Genomic DNA, 18106 nt, shown 5'->3' with positions numbered 1-18106 from the left:
CTACCTGTTAGCTGCTGTCTAACCTAGCTTGCCTTTCTCCCCACCTCCACGTTGTTTGGGAAAATCATTAGCCTGTGCTTAATAAGACCCTTCAGCAACTCATCAAGGGGCAGGCTGTTTGACTGCAAGCCAGGATCAGCAGTCGTGGTATTCTAATTTGGGGCTCATACTTGAAACTCCTTTTGGCTTTCCCTACGCATGGCCTATCAGTGTGCAGAATGTGTGTTTCCTATTGTCAGGCCTGTGGGCCTCTTGTGTTCCACAGTTCCTGTTGTTCAGACAGAACTTGCTGTCTTTGTGAGGCACCTGTCAGGAGAGTTCAGCTCGAGTTTTGTGAACCCCATATGCCCTTTCAATCAGGTCTGTGTCAAACACATTTCTCAACTGCAGAGAAATTCTGTTCTGAGGCTTAGCTGTTCAGAAAGCCACTGGCTGTCACTTTGAGGGCCTCCTTGGGACTTCTAAAAGTGAATCTTGAATTTGCCACAAGACTACATTTTAAGTCAGACCTTCCAAAACACTCTCATTGACGGAAAACTGAACTTATTTTCACACGATGTGTTAATAAATATTGTATTCACAGAGAGATTACTTCAAGAAGATTAAAAGTCATGCTAACTCTTCTGGGTCTAGTAAAACGCAAGTGTCCTCAAACACAGGAAAATGTCTGCAAAGTTGGAATGCTTCTCCAATAGGCAAGCAAGCATTCATAAACAAAAGACTTACTTTCAAGGGACTTTCCAGGGGAAACACTTGATGAAAAGAATTCAAGCGGGAGTGCTTGGTGCATTCACACAAATACATACACACACACAGAAATTAGGACATGTAACATTGCTTCTGTGCACTTCTGAGGGGTAAGGCAAGACCTGCTTCATGCTCCAATCTGGAAACACCGTTTTCTGCATATGAATGATACCCTCAGCAGGGAACTGGGGCCTCCGGAAATAAGAAAGCCTGTGGTTCTTCCTGATGCTAGAATTCTTCTGAGAGCCTTTTTCCTGAGAGCCTGGGCAACAGGGCCAGGATGATGAGGATCAAGGCAAGATCACCAGCAACGGGGAGTCAACTTTCTGCAGGAACAAGGCAGTGAGTTTTAAAAACATCATCTTTTGAATACTCACTTTGTGCCCTACAACTTTTTGGGTGTCTCTAATCCTCCTAGGGCCTTAACGAACGTATAACTGTTCCTAATTTTACACACTACTGAATTCCCTTGTTTTTCTCCACGGCACTTTCACTTTCTAACATACTGTAGAATTCTTTTGTTTATTGTCTGTCTTCAACAGAACGTAAGCTTGGAGTGGGGGAAGGGTAGGTATTCTTGCCCACTTTATTCCCTGATTTCCTGGAGCCCAGAATAAAGGAGTGAATGAGTGAATAAACAAATGAATGAACGAATGAATGGAGGCCAGTGAGGCTAAGTGACTTTCTCCTATCAAACTACTCGTGAGTAACAGAGCTAAGGTTTGAACCCAGGCCCACGTGCAGTGCTGACACACTAGATTAGTAATGGCAGTTGTCAGGATTAGAATCTAAGACAAATTCGGAGGAAGAAAGATATGCAGCATTTAGTGCACGGCTGACTAATGAAGAGGTGTGTGCAAAGAAGATAACCAGATATAAAACAGCAGGGAAATAAGTCTAACTTTTGATCTTTGACATTGATGGGGAGGGTGCAACAGACTATGTGAAGCTGAAAAGGCCTGGTGGTCAAAATTCAAAACGTAGAACTCAATCCTTCAAATTTTGGCAGGGAACAGCGCAGTGCATGGTCTCCATCATACCCTGTAAGACGCATATGTGTTAATCCTTAATGGTCTGACCTCAAATCCTGACCCACTGTTTGTTACTATGTGACCTCGTGCAAATTCCTTAAGCGCTGTGAATGGGGATGATTTTCATGGGGTTTTCTGGAGACTGACCAAAATCATGCATGTAAACACAGAAATCAAAACCAAGCCTTCCGCATAGTAAATGTGCAATCTACATGTTGTTTCTATTTTATCATTTTGGTGTGGCTGGAGAAGAGGGTGTTTAATAGGGGACCAGTTAGGCAGAAGTTAGAAAGGTAGGGGGGTACTTTGTGTTAGCCATCTTAAAGGATTTTGACACTGGTCTGTAACAGCACCTGCTTTGTTTGACAGCTGAATTGGGATGGATTAAACTGCCTGGGGCATTCCTCAGAGGGCTTTTCTGAAGACTGCCAAGCTCCAGGCGGGCTGTTAGGCAGGCCTCAAAGGGCATCTGGATGAAAAGGACTCAGAGCATTGTGCAGGCTGGGAATTAAGAGCGATAAAAACATCAACAGCCAATAGCACATCACCATCATGCCAGGAAGCTTCACCCATTTAACCATCTCAGAGAACCTATGAAGTGGATATTTTTATTATCTTCATTATGCCACATGGAAGATGAGGTTTACAAAAGATGACTTAACCAAGGCCACACGTTTAGGAAGTGATCGGGGCACAATTTCAACCCTGGCCACCACGCTTCAAAGACCCTTTACGCCCCTCTTCTTAGAACCGAGTGGTCCGAATGGCATTTTCTAGAAAGTGCTGAGAAGAACTGACATTCCGTTGATGTAGGATTCGGAAGCATAGGTCAAACTAAGCGGCTCTGTCTTCAGGTTTGAGAAGTGTTGCGGTTATCCTCCCAAATTCATGCCCAGGTAGTGCACTTTTACAATAGCGAAGTAACAACCGACTTCCCTCCCTGTCTCTTCTGTTGGAGATCCCAGGCTGAAAGATTTTACCCTTCGCAGTTCTACTGCAGAGCGTCTTGCCTCGCCCCCAGGACCCAGTGACTGGAACGTCTTGGGGTGGGAAGGCCTGTAACAGGTGGGGGTGGATCGGAGGCTTCAACTCCAGCGCAGGCCTCCTCCAGTTGGAACTAGATGATACCCAGTGAAATATGGGAATTTTGTTCCAAGGGATGCCCAAAAAAGGCGCGGGGAGAGCGCGCGGCAACCCCCACCTTCGTTGAACACGCTCCTCCAGGGGCGGCCTGCTTGCAGCACAGCTCCAAAATTGGCAACCTGGGCCTCGCAGCCGCCTTTTTTTAGCCTACATTCCCCAAACCAAGGAAGAGGCGGGTGACTAAAAATGCAAATCGGAGCCGGGGCGTCAGCAGGCAGGCCCGTGGGTGCGGGGCGTCTGGCTGGGGGAGACCCCGCGACCTCAGGTGCCCTCCGCTATACTCGCGGTGGGCGCCGGGAGGGGCACTTGGGGAGACACGCTCCCCTTCCAACCACTGCCCCCGCTTCCGCCTCCCGGGCGGCGGCGGGACGATGCGCGGCCTCTTTTCCGCCGGGGGTTAGGGAGGGGAGGCCGGATTAGGGCCCGCGCTTTCCGGCCGCAGGGCCCCCCTGCCCCCAGCGCCCGGCCGGCAGTACACAGGTGGTTTTCCGCTCGGGAGGGGCAGGCCGCGGCACTTTTATATAACAATAGAGCTCTGCGCGCGGGGTCTGCGCCTCCTCGCCGCCGCGGCCCCCACCCGGCCACGCCTCCATCCGGCCCCCGGCCGGCCCGCCCTGCTCCCCGGCAGAAAGCAGCGAGCCCGCCTGGCCGGCACTTCCTCAGTTACCTGCTGGCCCTGCAGAGCGGCCGAGACGTCCCCTGCGACTCCCAGCCCTCCGTGGAGCAAGGGGTCCCGGCAGGCACTCCTCCCCGCCTCTTACCCACCCCAGGCCGCGTCGGAACCCCAGAGGCCCGCTTTCGGCCCCCCACCCGACCTGAGGGTAGCCCAACGCCCAGCGCCCAGCGCAGCTGAGCCAGGAGGCGGGGGCGACCGGGTGCTGGCCAGGAGCGCAGCGCGCAGGCGCAGCTGGTGCTCGCTAGTGCCCTGCGACCCGCAGTGGAGGGGGTTGTCAGGGTGAGACCGAAGGCTCCCCTCTGACAGGCCTCTCTAGTCTACCGTAGCTGATCGCGGAGCCTGCGCGGGCCCCCGCAGGCCTTGCGGTAGGACTTCCCCACGACACGCTGCTGGTGGGGACAGCCCGCCCGGCTCCGCGCGCCCAGAATGCACCTAGACCCGGCAACCGCGCCAGACCGGCTCCTCCGTCGGAAGCCGAGCTAGCTGCCCAGTAATGATTAACGAGCGCAACCCCCCAGCGCGCGGTGGGTGACCGCAGGAAGGGGGGGGTAGGGCTTGGATCCCCGGAACAATGGCTCATAACGCCCCAGGCCGCTGGAGGGGAATAAAAGCATCGAACTGTCCAACCAGTTTGTTTCTGCAGGCTCCACTGTTTAAAAACAAAATAAAGTAATTTAAACGCTATTAAAAACAAACAAAAAAACCCCCATCAACCTTCCTTCCTATTATCTGGACAACCAGGCACTTGTTTGTTTGCTTGCTTGCTTGAAAATGTTCCAACAAAATCCTAGTTTGTTTCGAAAGATGTTGGATTAGCATTTAACACCTCATCGGTCACTAAAGCCCAGGCAGTTCACCAGCCCCAACACAGCCTCAGCTAAAAGAACATCAGAGCAAACAGAGCTGGGCTTTTTAAACTGGCAAACAAATGCCACACACCGCCTAAAGAAGGGCGGAGGAGGGGGGTTCAGGCGAAACTCCTGTCCAAATGAGTTTAAAGGGAATAGAAGGGAAAAAAAAGCACAAGTTTTCTTAAAGCTAGCTTGCGAACACAGGCGTCACGAACAAGGGCTTTTGTGCCTGCTAATTGCACCATTTGTGCGCAAAAGTTCCGACGCGAAGTGTGAACTCTCAACAGAAGGAAACATGAGACAACTGAAGTGCCCTGGTTTATGTGCCCCGCTCCTCCTCCGCCGCCGCCTCCTCTTCTTTCTCCTTCCTCCCGCCGAGCCCGCTGTTGCAGCTTGTTTGCACTGGGGCTTATCCGGAGCGGAAATTCCTTTCCGTTTTTGTGAATGACAAACTCATTAACAATTCATCAACACAACCTGTTCCAGCCGGCCCGTCCCCACGGCAACAGCCCCTTCCGCAGCGCGCTCATTGGCTGGCCGGGAGAATGTATCCATTGAGACGCTCGCTGTTTGTATCCATTGAGGAGCTGCCTCGCGCAGGGGGTGTGCGAGGGTTGAGTCCAAGGGAGAGTGAGCAAATCGAGGTTTGAATAATCCGAGGAGAAAGACGCCTGGGCGGATTTGAGGTGCAGCCTTGAAGGGAGGGATTAGGAGCCGCTGGACTTTTTTTTTTTTTTTCCCCTCCCCTCTTAGTAGCAGGGAGTCCGAATTAATTGGATTTCATTCACTGGGGAGGAACAAAACTGTCTGGGCAGCTTCATTCAAAGAGATTCATTGACACCAAGAGCGAGCGGCTGCAGCGGGGTGCAGCGGGAACCGCCGGCTTCACTTCTGTCTCGCTTTCCCCAACCGCTAACACGGTCTGGGAAGGACGAGGTGGAATTAAACCCCGCTCCGAGAGCGGCAGCTTCGCGCAGCGCGCTCGGCCTATGCCTGCCCCGAGGGGCGTCTGGTAGGCACCCCGCCCTCTCCGGTAGCTCGACCCCCATGATAGATACGCTCAGACCCGTGCCCTTCGCGTCGGAAATGGCGATCAGCAAGACCGTGGCGTGGCTCAATGAGCAGTTGGAGCTGGGCAACGAGCGGCTGCTGCTGATGGACTGCCGGCCGCAGGAGCTGTATGAGTCGTCGCACATCGAGTCAGCCATCAACGTGGCCATCCCGGGCATCATGCTGCGGCGCCTGCAAAAGGGCAACCTGCCGGTGCGCGCGCTCTTCACCCGTGGCGAGGACCGGGACCGCTTCACCCGGCGCTGCGGCACCGACACCGTGGTGCTTTACGACGAGAGTAGCAGCGACTGGAACGAGAACACCGGCGGCGAGTCGGTGCTTGGATTGCTGCTCAAGAAGCTCAAGGACGAGGGCTGCCGGGCGTTCTACCTGGAAGGTACGCGCCGGGGGAGCCCCGCGCGCGGGGCCGGGCGGGGGTCGCGGGGCTGTGCGCTGCGGGCAGGGCCCGAGGACTGCAAGTGGCCCTGCTGCGCTTGACTGGCGCTTCTGAGTCGCGCCGCGGGGTCGGGGGACAGCCGCCAGCTACCGGCTGCGAACCTCGAGCGTCCCGCACTCGCGAGCAGGCTGGCGCAGAATCCACCAGCTTCCGGCCACGGGCACGGGTTGTTTCTTTCTAACGATTTCTCCTGTCTGTCGGGAGTCTCCTCCACCTGTCCCTGCTTTCTATCGTTCGATCTTGAATCGAGATTTGCAGGACAGGAGAGGTCATGGTGTGTGTGTGTGTGTGTGTGTGTGTGTGTGTGTGTGCGCGCAGATCGCACCTCCTAGTCCCTCAAAATATTTTTAAAAGTTGCCCTTTTATGCATCTCTGGATTTAAAGAAGGGTTTCCAGGGAAGGCGGGCCTGTTCGTTCCACTCCCGAGGGTACACATTTAAGTGTCTTTCTGTTATAGTTGGGTCTGTGTGTAGGGGGTTCGTAGGGTGCTGGGGTGTTTCCTGCGCCCGGCCGCGGCTCTCACTAGCTGTGAAAACTACTACGGGATCTCAGGTTACACTATTGCCTTTCTCGTCCTGGCAGGTGGCTTCAGTAAGTTCCAAGCCGAGTTCGCCCTGCACTGCGAGACGAATCTAGACGGCTCATGTAGCAGCAGCTCGCCACCGTTGCCAGTGCTGGGGCTCGGGGGCCTGCGGATCAGCTCTGACTCCTCCTCGGACATTGAGTCTGACCTTGACCGAGACCCCAATAGTGCAACGGACTCGGATGGCAGCCCGCTGTCCAACAGCCAGCCTTCTTTCCCCGTGGAGATCTTGCCCTTCCTCTATTTGGGCTGTGCCAAGGACTCCACCAACCTGGACGTGTTGGAGGAGTTCGGCATCAAGTACATCTTGAACGTCACCCCCAATTTGCCGAATCTCTTTGAGAACGCAGGAGAGTTTAAATACAAGCAGATCCCCATCTCGGATCACTGGAGTCAAAACCTGTCCCAGTTTTTCCCTGAGGCCATTTCTTTCATAGGTGAGACTAATTAAGAGTCCTTCCTCAGACTTTTAAATGCAAAATTCCTAGCCATTCATAGAACTTAAGCTGTTAACCTTTCTTGCTGCCTGTTAGCAGGTCTGATTGCAGGTCTCTAATGTTACAAGCAGGGAATTCTGGTTTATCTTCTTGCTGAAAGAAAGAAAAAGTGCCTTTTGACATGGCTGCAGACCACAGGTGTCTTTGAAATGGTGCTTTCTGCCACTTTGAATTCAGTCATTTGAGAGCAGGCTGTGTATTATCGGGCAACAGAATTTTCTCACAGTCTTTGGACTCGGAAAAGGCTAGCTAGAAGTCCTCCCCATTGACAGGAATTTTAGCACTGCTTTATAATTTTAAAAGATCTGAGAGTTATTTTAGGACATCAGGTTAGTTGTTGGAAAGCCCTATGAATGCTAGATGTTGTAATTCAGTTGAATGTTACTGTGATACGGGTTCACAGTGAGACAGTGAGGGTAACCTGAGCCCAGCAGGAAGGACTGTGGGCTGGAAGCCTGGAGAAGCGAATCTCCAGGCATTGTAATGCATTTCCTATTACAAAGGAACTCATTTTCAGGCCATGTCGACATCCTGTTCCTCCTAATGGGCTGTCCCCTGTGACTTCCCTCTCTCTTTTAAAATGCCTGAATACCTCCATTGTTAGCTGCACAACAGTTGGAGAATAATTTAATAGACCCTTGCAGTCTGCTTGTCTGTATAAAAGGCATTCAAGACCATATTGCAGGGTTTCTGGTATTCACATGCTGAGGCAAAGAATGCACACATTAAGGATTTTTTTGTTGTTGTTGTTGGCAGAAACTTAATACAAAAGCTCCCTTTTCAGAAAATATCTGAAATATGTAATTGTGCCCAGTGTACATGTTTTATCTCAATGATACATTTTCTGCTGCCTGCAGGGTCCAGCTGCCACACACGATTCTTCTTTCTTTCTTTCTTTCTTTCTTTCTTTCTTTGTTTCTTTCTTTTCTTTGTCTTTTCCTTTAACTCAGTTTTTAGACTAATCATTCACAAAGCGTGATTTTCGGTCTACTGAAAGCTTGCCTTTCTTTTTGTGTTTACAGATGAAGCCCGGGGCAAAAACTGTGGCGTCTTGGTGCATTGCCTGGCTGGCATCAGCCGTTCGGTCACTGTAACTGTGGCTTATCTTATGCAGAAGCTCAATCTGTCAATGAACGATGCTTATGACATTGTCAAGATGAAGAAATCCAACATCTCGCCCAACTTCAACTTCATGGGCCAGCTGCTGGACTTCGAGAGGACGCTTGGACTCAGCAGCCCCTGTGACAATCGGGCCCCCACGCAGCAGCTCTATTTCACCACCCCCTCCAACCAGAACGTCTACCAGGCGGGCTCCCTGCAATCCACGTGAGAGGCCCCACACGCCTCACCGGATGTGTCCGTTCCTTTAGCCGTTTCTCTTGGCAGCATCAGCTGGGCTGCTTTCTTTGTACACGGCCGCAGGTGTCAGAATGACACCAGTTGTCTGTATTAGACGAGGTTCCCACGTGTGGAATTGGTTATTACCATGGGAGAGATTTGCTCCATTCTTGTTGGAAGAACAGAACATGCTGTATAGATACGGGCCATAGGTTCGCTCCACGCCCGTGTGTACAGCCTACCCAGGCAGGGACTGGAATTCTAGGGTCACCAGGTATATAGGGTAGGACCAAATGGTAGGGGAGGAGCATGTGTTTAGGGCCTCGTATGACTGTTTCTTTTTGCGCCTGGAACTGATTACATACTGTCTTCAGTGAAGACGGATTCAATTTTGCATATAGAGGAGCCAAAGAGAGGTTTCAGCTCTGTATTTGTAGTATCAGTTTGCAAAAAAATATAAAAAATAAAATAAATACATAAATAAAGGTAATAATAAAGAAAACAAATCTGATACTCCATTTGATTATTGTAAATATTTGATCTTAAATCACTTGACCGTGTTTGTTTGAATTGTGTTTGTTTTTTCTTTGATGGGTTTAAAAGAAATCATCCAAAGGGAGAGCAGTACGCCACTTCTTAAAACCGAAAAACCAGAAATGTTTGCTCTTTTCTAATCCAAAGGGTATATTTGCAGCATGCTCGACTTCACCAACTCTGAATCACGTTTTCATGGACACTGTTCTCACTGAGACCTTGTTATGGTGCAGCCTTTACTCTCTTTCATATATCTTCCTTGTGATTTTTTTCCCCTTCTTAATGTAGTTTGACTATGCCTTACCTTTGTAAATATTTTGGCTTGTGTTGTCTCAAAGGGGATATCTTGGAAAGACACCAAAATCATGGGCTCACTTTTTTTTTTTTTTTTTAAACTTCAGCTGTGCTAAACAGTATATTACCTCTGTACAAAATTCTTCAGGGAGTGTCACCTCAAATGCAATACTTTGGGTTGGTTTCTTTCCTTTTTTTAAAAAAAAATTTGTATAAAACTGGAAGTGTGTGTGTGAGCTTGGGTACCCGGTTGATAGGTGAAGTGCATATGATTGTGGAAAGGGAGAGTCAAGTTGCCCCATTATGTTCATGGTGTAAAGTTTTGAGCTGAAATTTATTATAAGAATGTAAAACCTTAAATTATTAATAAATGACTATTTTGGCTATTGAATGTGTATTTTTTTTTTAATCTCTCTTTAATTGTACCTACCTGTGAAGTGATACTTTTAAGGAATTTTTCAGCGGGGAAGTGAAATTGGCTTGTAAAGTACTACAGGAACAGCAGGGCAAAGTTCCCATCGCCTAAGCAATCCCAGGAATGTTTTTCAGGTGTAGTTTATGACATTAACCGCTTGCTTCAAATAAAGATGACATCATAGAATGAACTGGCTGTATGATGTGTTCCGACAACACTTTATGAATACAACTCTGGCTCATTTAAGAAAATAGGAATGCCCTTGAAGAAAAATGAAGCCGTACAGCACACCTTGCTGAAGTATAAAGTTTGGCTATTCCTGAGTAGTCATAAAGAGGGGGTTCCGGAATAACAAGATAGTCACAGTGTTAACCTCTCTCCTTCCCTGTCAGGGCCTTCTACTCGATAATACACATGCCTGGGAGAACTAGGGATAATTGTTGTGCCAGTTTGTTACTGGGGCACTTCTACCTGCAAGCTATCCGAGCGTCGGAATATCAAGTGAATCGGAAATGATGTCTCCCCTTTCCTTGCTCCCGCACATGTGGCAGGCATAGCTAAGCTTCTCACCAAGCCTGGATGTGGGCTTTAAAATTTCACACTGACACTTGAGCTAAAACTTTGCCACTCCTGTTCTAATGTGCTTTGTGCTTAGCTGGTTTAGAACGTGGGCCAGACGCTACTACTGAACTTTATGTCGAAGTTATTTTAAACAGTACCTTTCGAGGTAAAGGCTTAATATCCTGTCTTTTTCCTTGGGACATCCCCTCTCCTTGTCCCAAGTGTAAAGATACACAAACCAAAAATAAAAGTAAAGGGCGGGTGTAGGAAATCAAAAGAATTAGAATTTTCAAATGAATTTAGCCCCTTCACCTGCATCGAGGAGAGAGATGAGCTTTTCACCCACAGGTGCGTGTGAGAGTCCAGTTGGATCATTTGGTGATCTACGTTATGAGAGGCGAGTGGCTCTGATTTTATGGCAATCGTATCAAACAGTCCAGGGTGACTTCTGGCAACTAAGCATGTTTAGAGGGCAAACAGAAACAGTGCAAAAAAGTACCAACTCAGTCTTTCCCATTTGGGTGCCCCAAGTCAACCAGAGCTTAGAAAGGAGAAGTGGGTTGCAGTTCGACTTGGCTCGTGTTAATCCAGTTCTGAACGGTTTCCGCTCCTGGCATTCCCTAAACTGCCTGTTCAAAGTAGGGATTTGCAAGCAGCGTTAGCAATTTCCTGTCCAGCTGCAGCTCAAGTAGCTGCGTGCTTTTTCTCCCCCTTTCTTTTCTCTGATTTCTTTTCTCTTTCGTTTTTTCCTTTCTTTTTTCTTTACTCTGGACTGTGGATAATTTTAGTGCATTTCCTCTTTGTGGATTATCATCTCTTTTCCTCCTGGAACCTGCATACATCGAGTCCCCTACTGCTCTGCTCCAGCCGACAGCTGGCCTCCTCAGCACTTCCTCTCGTTTCACTGTGGGTTTGTTGTTTGTCAGTGCACTTCTGAAATTAATAATGTTTTCTGGCCAAGTGCCACAAGCCATTACCACAAAGGGGAAGTAACACATATGAATAGCAGGAAGCCATGCAGGGTCACAGTGTGAGCTGAACCTGTGGAGGGAGCATAATTGAGCCTGGCCCATTCAGCAAGTGTCTGACAGCGATTTGGGGAGAAGGGGCTCCCCGCGTTTAAGCAGCTCAAGCTGTGAGGGGAAAAAAAGAGTCCAATAAATTGGTAGCAAATGGCCTTTGTCATTAGTCTGAATAAAGGAGAGGGAGCAAGAAGAGTTTAGGGCCCCCATAAAGTTGCAGTGTTTGGGATTTCTACCCCCCCTCTCCTGGCATATTGTTTCATCAGGCTGGTGACAGAGTGGTGCCCGCTTCCCCTCTGTTGCCACAAAAGGACTCCTATTAAATGGGTGGTTTTTACGGTTCACGCAGGCCAGGAGATTCAAAGAGCTGTTCTCTTTCTTTTTCTTCTATGGAAGGTGGAAGGTTGTAACTGACAGCATGGGCCCCCACCTCGCACTGTGCCTGCCTTTCTCCTGGCTGTACCTCAGTCCCCTCGGCTCCTTTGTGCTTGCAGGGGCTGGTGAAGGCGATCATTTCGCATCTTAGAGTTGGGCTTGCTTCCTGAATGGAGCCCGCACGGTTACTAGGGCAACCTTTGCCAGCAGCTGCGGCTCCCAGGCCTCCCTCCTCACCTGCTGTCCCCATTAGTGGCTTCGTCAGGTCTCTTCCTCAGGAGAAAACGTTACCTTTCCTGGTCTACGAGGGGGTCGGGGGGAGGGTAGGCCGCCTTTCCAGACATGAGGCTATCTTCAGGGTTCATGGGGGCTGTGGGGGACTTTAGGGAGTGCACTGGTTACTGGTCTTAAGATTAAAATCAGACTAAGAAAGGTTTATCTGGGGATAGAAAGATCCGCACAGCCTCCAAAGGAGTGAAAATTGGAGGTTTGCCCCGACCCAGCAATTAGGAGACCTGAACTCTAACTCTTGCTTTCTCACTAATGAACCAGATACTCTGAGCCAGTCACCCAGCCTCCCTAAGTTTCTTCTTCCTTGTCTGTAAAATGAGAGGCTTTACCTTTCATTCTGGGATTCTCTCATAATTTCAGCCTTCTGGTCACGGATTGGTGACACGTGTTAGATGATAAAATGAGATGAGGAGCAGGCGAAAACAAGTAACATTTATGAGGGGTATCAGATGCACAATATCATCTCACTTAATGCTCAAAACAGCTCTGTGGGATCGATCCTATTATCATCCTTATTTGTCACTGAAGAAATGGAGGCAGAGAGATGCCTAAAGTCATCGAATGGCAAGTCGTAGCATGCAGCTTTGAAGCTTTAGCTCTTCTTGTTACAAACTGTCATCAGTCTTTGCTCGTTTTTACAAGGTGCCCTTGGGTTGGCTAGGAAGTGGTGACCCCGTTTCATAGCTGAGGCAGTGGAGGAAGCAGAGATTAAGTGGCCTGCCAAATTAAACCCAAATTCAACAGTAAAATCATGAGAAAGCCACAGGACCCCAGCTGATGTGTCACCAGAGGGATGTGGTGTCCCGTCTTCTCTCTCCATGGAGAACCTGCCCTATACTGGGTCCATGAGCACATAAATTACAAAACTGATTTTCCTAAGGATCTCTAGGGTGGCTAGCATGTGTCCAGCTGGCCCGCACTCCTGCCCACACACCCTTTTCAGGATTACACAGTGAACTGACCCCAAAGAATTCACTTCCTCACTCTGATCCCTCCTGAAGGAAAGCTGATGTGGGAGGAGAGAGAAAGGGAGACAGACACAGAGACACAGCTGTAGCTGGCGTTAAGTATTCTTGAAAATTCATCTTTTAAAAAAAAATCATTCTTTGGACATTACACTGTTTCAAGAGGATGGGGGGGTACAAATTTAGTTGCAGTTACTCAGTAATAATCATTTTCGAGAAGATCCTGCGGACTTTCAAATACCCTTACTCCTCTTGTGTTCTTATCTCATTTGGCCCTGAATCAGTCCGGTTCTGATGATGGAATCCTCAAACTTCTTTAAAGTTCAAAATTGACCTCCTAAGAGTATTTAAGGGCACAAAACAAAGTTCAAACAATTCACAAATATTTATCCAGGCCTTGATCTGTGTTGCACTGATTCGATGAAACAAGGTTGAAATCAAAGGCAATGGAAGACTTAACGAGCCCTCAAAGGCTGAAGGCAATGTCATATTTCGAAGTTTGACCACTTAATCTTTCTGCTAGTGTCCCAAATCAAAGCAGATCCCCCAAGGGACTATCAGGCAGGTCCTTGTATGTCCCTACAGGCTGCAATAGTCAAAATTACATTTTAGACATGATATTTTATATATGAAAGGATTGACAGCCAACATGTATGCACTTTGACCCACCTACCTCCCTGTCTTGTCATGGAAAATACCTTTTGAGAGCGTATTTACCTCCAGTGCTTTTTAGGAAAGAGAAGTTTTGGACCGCTTATATCTTCAAAAATGAACCCTTAACACACAAAGGAAATAAGAAGAAATACCATTCAAGACTTGATTATATGTTAAGCATCAAGCAAGTCTAAAAAAGGAGCTTCTTCTAAGCTAGAATTCCCCCTTACCTGCTTTTGGAGACAACCTAAGTATTACATTAAGCCTTTTTTATTAGGTCCGGTTTCATTCCTACAGCAAATATTAACAGGAGAAGGAAGAAAGAAGACAGGACAAAGAAGGGGATTTGGGGGAGCACGTAGCTCCCAGGGCAATTATAGCAGGAACACTCCTTTATGTTCTGGTTGTTACTGCTATGTAACAGACCACCCCAAAACTTAATGGCTTCAAACAACGATAATCACTTATTCTCTTCCTGAGTCTGCATTTGAGCAGACCTCTGCAGAGAAGGCTGATCTCTCTTCAGGGTCTTATTATCTAGAGTAGCTCGACTGTGGGCCAGAGGCTCCATTTCCAAGATGGCTCATTCTCATGGTTGGCAAGTTGGTATTGGCCGTCAGTGAGAAGCACAGTCAGGGCTTAGGGCCAGAGACTTTGCTTCCTTTCCGTGTGGCTTACATTTTCTCACAGTACAGTGTCTGAGTTCCATAGGTGAGACCCCAAGGGAGAGAGCCTGGTAGAAACTGTACTGACTTTTAGGACCTAGTCTTCGAAGTTACTTCTGCTGTATGCCGATATCTACGCCATTCAAAGACAGGAGATGAAGGTGGGGTAAGATTCTGGAAGAGAACATGGGATGGAAAATATTGTTGTGGCCATTTTGGGGAAACACTGTCTGCCACATCTTACTGGAGACCGAATGTCAGACTTTAAGAAGCCATAGTGACCCAGATGAGTCTCATGATCCCGTCTCATCAACATTATAGTTGTCAAGAACTGGTGCCATTATTTTCTCAATCCAGCCCTGTTTTCATCTGTCTCTAACATTCACAACAGAGCAATACCAAAACCAAAAAAAAAAAAATCCTTAAGATTGACCCTAAAAGAGAATATATCAGTTTTATAAAAGAATATTAATGTTTTCATGTTGGCAGAGAAAATGTTGTTTGAGATAGATTCACACCAAAGTTACTGGGTGCGATGACAGCGAATTGTTTTCAAGCAAACTAGTATTCTATTGTATTTCATAGTATTCTGTTGTAGTAGATCATCTTACTTTGATAGGCATTTGAGTTTTTTTCCATTTTTAACTATTATGAACAATACTGCTAAGAAGATCTTTGTGCATGTACCCCGATGCACACGTGCACACATTTCCCTGGGATATACCAGGGAGTAAAATTGGCATAAACTGGGTAGATCCCCAACTTCAGATGATGGGGTGGTTGTGCCAATTCACCTCACCACCACCAATATTTGAGTTTTCATATTGTTCCGTATTTTTGTCCACACTTGCCATTGTCAGACTTCTTAGTTTTTTTTTTTTTTGCTGACCTTGTGGATATGAAGTGATTACTTATTATGATTTTAATTTTCATCATCGGATTCCACATGAGGGTGAGTCCTTGTCTTGATTGGTCAAAGGAGATTTTATTTTGCAAGGTTCCCATTCAAATCTCTTGCCAAGTTTTCAATTGAGTTATTTATGGTTTTTTTTAAATTGATATAAGCAGTGCTTTGATATTCTAAATACTAGTCTTTTATGGATGATATGCACTGAAAATATCAGTGCAATGCTTTTCAAACTTTGTTCCCCCTCAGGGATGGATGTAGGTGCATTTGGGGTGGATTGTGCACTGCACAACTCTAAAAGGTGCCAATCAGAAAGGCAGTGATAAAAATGCATGGCCAACCTGCATAATCTTGCATGGTTGTCTTAGAGGCCCATAGTTTTCGAATCAAGGGAATTGTGGCTTAAAATGTTTGAAAACCACGAATTGAATCTATTTAATAAACATGGAAACAGAGTTAGAAAGATTGAGTTGAAAGAATAGCTACATTTGATGATTTAGACTTAAGTGGGGCTGGTCTGGAAGGGTTTTGGGGTAGACTACATCTTGAACCAACTTTGGAAGACAGGGTGGTTTTTCACAGAGAAGCAAAAGGGATGTTAGAGTTGTAGGTGATGAATTGTGGCTAGCTTTGGAAGTAGTAGAAGACAAATTCTTCGTAAGGTCTTGCAAAAGTATTTTTCAAAGTATAGAACAGAGAGCAAAAATCAGAACGTTCAGGGATATGAGTGGTAAAATTTGAAGAGAATTTACAGGGGCGCCTGGGTGGCTCAGTCGGTTAAGTGTCCAGCTTCGGCTCAGGTCATGCTCTCACAGTTGATGAGTTCGAGCCCTGCATCAGGCTCTGTGCTGACAGCTCAGAGCCTGGAGCTTGCTTTAGAGTCTGTGTCTCCCTCTCTCTCTCTCTGCCCCTCCCCCACTTGCACTCTCTCTCTCTCTCTCTCTCTCTCTCTCTCTCTCAAAAATGAATAAACATTAAAAAAAAATAAAGAGAATCTGCAGAGTGTAAAAATAACTGTGGTTTTGGTGAACCTCACCTCTCTTGTTAGTTACATCTTGAACTGGAAAAACTCCAGTTCTTCCTTCCTGTGGGTCTTTCTTCTGTGTCTCCTTGGCTACTCACAGAGCACTTCACTTCTGACACTTCTGGTCACTAAATGTGTGGCGTTTTTTCCCACACGAAGCAATTCTCTATGACCCCAGCTGGGCGTCCTACAATGTAATTCAATTCTAACACTATCTACCAGGGGACAGTGTCCAATCCCACAGGTTAAGTACTTAGTCCTGAAGACTGGTTCCACCCTATTTCAGATGCCAACAGCAAGGAGCGGGTCCGCAGGTTACACACAACTTCTGTCTAAATTGGCTACAGATCAGAGGTTCCCCCAACCCTCTACTCAGGTTTAATGAATTTGCTAGAACAGCTCACAGAACTCAGGGAAACATGTTTATTAGATTATAAAAGGATATGTTAAAGGATAAAGCTAAGTGAAGAAATGGGGCAAAGTTGGGGAGGGTCCCAAGGGCAGAAGGTTCTGTAACCATGGAATAGGGACATGCCATACTTCTGTCAGGGATGTGTTCATCTACCTAGAAGCTTTCTGAACCCTACGCTATTGGGATTTCTTATGGAGGTTTCATCACACAGGCATATGACTGCTCATTAACTCCATTTTTTTTTTCTTTTTAGCCTTTCTTCCTTGTAAAGGGAATGGGAAGCAGAACTGAAAATTCCAAACTTCTAATCATGGCTTTTTCTTTCCTGGAACCAGACCTCACCCACCAGCCATCTAGGATCCCACTCAGAGTCACCCCACGAGAATGAAAGACACTCCTTATTACCCAGGAAATTGCAAGGGTTTCAGGAGCCCTGTGTCAGGAACTGGGACAGAGACCAATCTATGTATTTCTTATAAATCATAATACCACAACATCTGGTTACAGAATCCTACAGTTTCAGTGGAGAATTAGGTTCAGAAGCCTAAAATAGTGAGCGAACACTAAAAATCGTCAAAACTCGCGAGGATTTATTCTCTTTTGTAAAAGTCAGGAGGTGAGAAATGCTGGCCTGGTAAGGGCAACTTCATGGGATCATTCGAAACTCAAGCGTTGATTCCCACAGTCACAATATGGTGGCTCCATGCTAGTCATCATATCCACATTTCAGTCAGGAGGGAGGAGGAAGGAGGAAAGAAAAAGAGTGTGCTTCCTGCAGAGTCAGTTCCCTGAAAAAAGCTTCCTGGAAATCCTGTGCCAGAGTTAAATTCTAGGCACTTAATGGCCAAAATTAGCCACATGGCCATAGTTAGAGAGACTGAGGAATATAAACGTTTAGCTGGGCATGTACTTCCCTTAATATACTTGAGGTTTTATTACTTGGGGAAAAGGGGAGACTGAATGTTAGTCACCCACTTTCTTTCTGGGGAGAACCCCACTTCCACCATACCGGAGGGTACAGGACCCAGGCCAGGGCAAGAAGAGTGTGTCAGTTTCCCCTCTCAGTGATTGGTTCAGGGATGAGACAGGATTCAAATCCAGTCAATCAGATTACTCTCTGGATTAAAAAAAAAAAAAATTTTTTTATTTTATGGAAAGGATTTTTCTCTTTGGGTCTCCAAGTCCCAGATCTACTGAATTAGACCTGGCAATCTGTTTTTTTCTTTGTTTGTTTTAAGGTCCACAAGTGATTCTTTTGATTGACCAGTTTGGGAATTACCAGATATGCTGTAGATTTTAAACCAGTAGTTAATTTCTTCTAGCATCTCCTCTCCCGGGGTCTTCAAAGAATAGAGTAAAAGGGAACTTGATGGATGTCTTTCATAACATGGACGTCAAAAAGTTGAGCACGTAGTTTAGCTATAACTGCATCATAAGTTTTCATGAGCTCACTACTATAGGCTCTCTTAGAGTTATTTTTGTTGTTGTTGCTAGTTTGTTCCCTCTTCTATAAAGTAGCACTTGAATCTCCCTAAAAATACTTTATTCTAATTTCACCAGGGCTTCTAGGTCTGCTCTGCTGTGATTTGATGTCACTCTATCAATACCTTTGTG

At 47.0% G+C, this 18106-nt stretch overlaps 1 protein-coding gene across 1 annotated transcript; it reads left to right on the top strand.

Moving 5' to 3' along the window:
* Positions 1-4792: 4792 nt before the first annotated feature.
* Positions 4793-9592, top strand: DUSP6 (dual specificity phosphatase 6). The gene is made up of 3 exons (XM_047065797.1): positions 4793-5895; positions 6538-6975; positions 8058-9592. Exons 1-3 carry the CDS (start codon positions 5496-5498, stop codon positions 8363-8365), a joined length of 1146 nt encoding a protein of 381 aa, XP_046921753.1. The 5' UTR covers positions 4793-5495; the 3' UTR covers positions 8366-9592.
* Positions 9593-18106: the final 8514 nt, after the last annotated feature.

This window comes from Lynx rufus, unplaced genomic scaffold, assembly GCF_022079265.1.
Source record: "Lynx rufus isolate CCGP_SWC_20201006 ecotype Redwood Valley unplaced genomic scaffold, mLynRuf1.p SCAF_7, whole genome shotgun sequence".
NCBI lineage: Eukaryota > Metazoa > Chordata > Mammalia > Carnivora > Felidae > Lynx > Lynx rufus.
Note: the sequence above shows the minus strand (reverse complement) of the source record. Positions and strands in the feature narration are given on the sequence as shown.

Bases quoted from the DNA above. Each gene is read 5' to 3' on its own strand.
- DUSP6 (XM_047065797.1), top strand. From the start codon at position 5,496: ATGATAGATACGCTCAGACCCGTGCCCTTCGCGTCGGAAATGGCGATC. The intron at 5,896-6,537 runs GTACGCGCCGGG...TCGTCCTGGCAG, and splicing joins CCGGGCGTTCTACCTGGAAG to GTGGCTTCAGTAAGTTCCAA. The intron at 6,976-8,057 runs GTGAGACTAATT...TTGTGTTTACAG, and splicing joins TGAGGCCATTTCTTTCATAG to ATGAAGCCCGGGGCAAAAAC.